This window comes from Belonocnema kinseyi, chromosome 7, assembly GCF_010883055.1.
Source record: "Belonocnema kinseyi isolate 2016_QV_RU_SX_M_011 chromosome 7, B_treatae_v1, whole genome shotgun sequence".
In the NCBI taxonomy this organism is placed as follows: Eukaryota; Metazoa; Arthropoda; class Insecta; order Hymenoptera; family Cynipidae; genus Belonocnema; species Belonocnema kinseyi.
The window spans coordinates 49,554,085-49,556,970 of NC_046663.1; the positions used below are offsets into that span (position 1 = coordinate 49,554,085).

General features: G+C 58.0%; 1 protein-coding gene across 1 annotated transcript in view; it reads left to right on the plus strand.

Moving 5' to 3' along the window:
• Positions 1–1,966: 1,966 nt before the first annotated feature.
• The window catches only part of LOC117176448, a 2,447-nt gene continuing 1,527 nt past the window's right edge, over positions 1,967–2,886 (plus strand). Inside the window, exon 1 of the mRNA XM_033366689.1 lies at positions 1,967–2,863. Within this exon, the coding sequence (XP_033222580.1) occupies positions 1,967–2,863 (897 nt within the window). The remainder of the gene's footprint in view (positions 2,864–2,886) is intronic.

Sequence of the window (2,886 nt, forward strand, 5' to 3'; positions counted from 1 at the left end):
CTTCAATGCGAGGCAGAAGCAGATCACTGCCTCGGAACACGAGAAGCGCACCTCGGGTCCTGTTCTTGGAGCCAGAACAGAACGTGGAACCGGTGCCAGGACCAAGCATCCAACCAGATCCTGTCCAGATCCAGAGGATAGCCACACCACCTGCGGCCAGGAAGGCCGTCGAACCACCGCCAGTACCGGCAAACATGGCCTTGCCAGCGCCACCACCTGCCGCCGCTGACTGGCGGACCATCATCAGGGCCTTCAGGACGCCCGATGTTCCGGTGCCAACATTCGCCGGATTGGACCATGAGGATCCTGACACCTTCCTCAGCCAATGTGAGCTGTACTTCTCGGAGGCAGCCATAGAACCATCCCTCTGGACCAGGATGGTCAACAAATGCCTTACGGAGAAGGCATCCAAGTGGTACTAGGTATACCGTGGACTTGGCCTCCCCTGGGCCAAGTTCGAAGCCCTGCTGAGACAACACTTCGCCGGAGTAACGGCGCTCAATCGGCTGCAGATCAAGCTGTACGCCGGAAAGCAGGAGGAGAAGGAAGCCGTAGGGGTCTTCCTACAGAAGAAGTATCTGCTCGCACTGCGGATGCTTCCCAACACCAGCGAAGACCAAGTCATTGGTCTACTGCTCGAGTCCTTGAAGCCGAGCATCAGGAAGGTCCTGAGAGCAGCCACCATGGCATCGTTCGAGGACCTGGTCGAGAGAGCTCTACAAGCGGAGTCCGACGAGGCCGACGAGACATCGAAGAAGCCCACAGCCGCCAGAACCGCTGTGGCAACCATCCAGCCAGCCGCCCCTGCCAGAGCCCCGACAGCGCCACTTCCACGTCTGCAGTGCCATCACTGCACCGGAGAACACTACGTCCGCAGCTGCCCTCATCTCAAGACGTTTCCGGGAAACGGACCAGTTCGGGCGGCGGACGCAGGCGCTCCCTCCGCCCATGGCACCCCAGACACACCCCAGTCCTGAGTGCCACCTACACTGATCCAAACAGCCTTCCTAGAGTGCGGGTGCACCTGGGAAACCACGAATTCACTGCCGAGATCGACTCCCTGGCTTCAGAGAACTACGTCCGAAGCAACGTCATCAGCGAGGCTCAGGTCAAGGACCTACAACCCGGCCCGCGACGAGCCCTGTTAGCCGCCACCGGAGCCACCATTGAACTCTCCGGTTCTATACGCCTCGCACCAGTCCTACAAGGCGCACCCTACCCAGGGATCTTCCACGCCAGTCCACAACTACGAGCAGACATCATACTCGGTCAGCCCTGGTTGCGCCAGCACAAGGTAGTGCATGACCACGGCGCCAACTGCATGTTCATCGGAGCACAAGGGAGACAGCGCATCTTCTTGGGTCATCTTCCCTGCACCTACGAGGGACCAGCACCACTCGACCAGATCGAGGTCGACCACGATTTCCCCGCCCGCCTGGCGCCAAGATTCCTCGACCTGATACAGAATCATGCTGAGATCTTCCACAACAACGGTAGATTGAAGCAGACACTCGCCGCCGTCCAGCACAAGATCCGTCTACACAACCCGCAGCCATTCCGAGAAGCACCGCGCCGATACTCCGAAGAGAAACGTCACTACATCGATGAGCAAGTACGTGAGATGCTGCGTGACGGGATCATCGAACACACCACCTCGCCCTTCAGTTCTGCGGTGGTGGTGGCCGGCAAGAAGGACGGAGAGTACAGATTCTGCATGGACTACAGGCGGTTGAACACCCAGACCGAGGATGCACCATAATGTCTACCCTGCATACACGAGACCCTGAAGGATCTCGGCAACGCTACCGTCTTCTCAACCCTAGATTTGAAGAGCGGATATTGGCAGATTCCAATGGCTCTTGAATCACGGCTATTCACCGCCTTCTCCACCCCCGCAGGCGGCCAATATCAATTCCGGGTGATGCCGTTCGGGCTCAAGAACGCACCCGGAACCTTCTAGAACCTGATGAGGCAGGTTCTCGCCGAGCAATGGGGAAGTTTCGCCATCGCATACCTAGATGACATCGTGATCTACTCCGCCAACTGGGAAGAACACCTCACCCACCTTGGACTCGTTTTGGAGAGACTGGCGATTTACGGACTCACGGTAGCCCCAAAGAAGTGTTGCTTCGGGAAGACCTCACTGCCGTACCTCGGACACATCGTTGGGACTGGCGGAAACACGACTCAACCTGTGCACATCGAGGCCATCCGGAACGCACCAGCACCCCGCAATAGCAAAGCCTTGCGATCCTTTATCGGACTCTGCAATTGGGTAAAGGAGTACATACCCAACTCCTCCGAGATACTCGCACCATTGACAAACATGCTGTCCACCAAGCGTCCCTTCAAATGGACGAACGAGCTTCAGGAGAAGTTCGAACGAGCAAAACTCGCCTTCCAGAATCCCCAGAGCCTCAGCCGACCAGACCCCAACCTGACGTTCGTGCTACAGACGGATGCCAGTGCCAAAGGAATGGGAGCAGTCCTCATGCAGGAGGGCCTTGACGGAAAGCGGCGCATCATTTCGTTCGCCAGCGCGAAGTTCTCGGACACGGAGTCAAGACACCACTGCAACGAGCAGGAGTGTTCGGCATTAATCTGGGCCATCAAACGATACCGGCCATACTTGGAAGACGCTCCGTTTATACTGCGTACCGACAGTAAAACCCTGACATGGCTGGACACAAGGAAGGACACCCGGGATAAGCTGCACCGGTGGTATATCCTCCTACGGGAATTCGCCTTCACGATCGAGCACGTGCCTGGCCGTGACAATGAACGGCCAGACGCACTCTCACGGTTCCCGGACCCCAACGAGGCCTCACCAGGAGAACCGGATATCCAGCGCCTGCTGCCGCCCGTTCGTAGCCAAGGTCAGTCGTC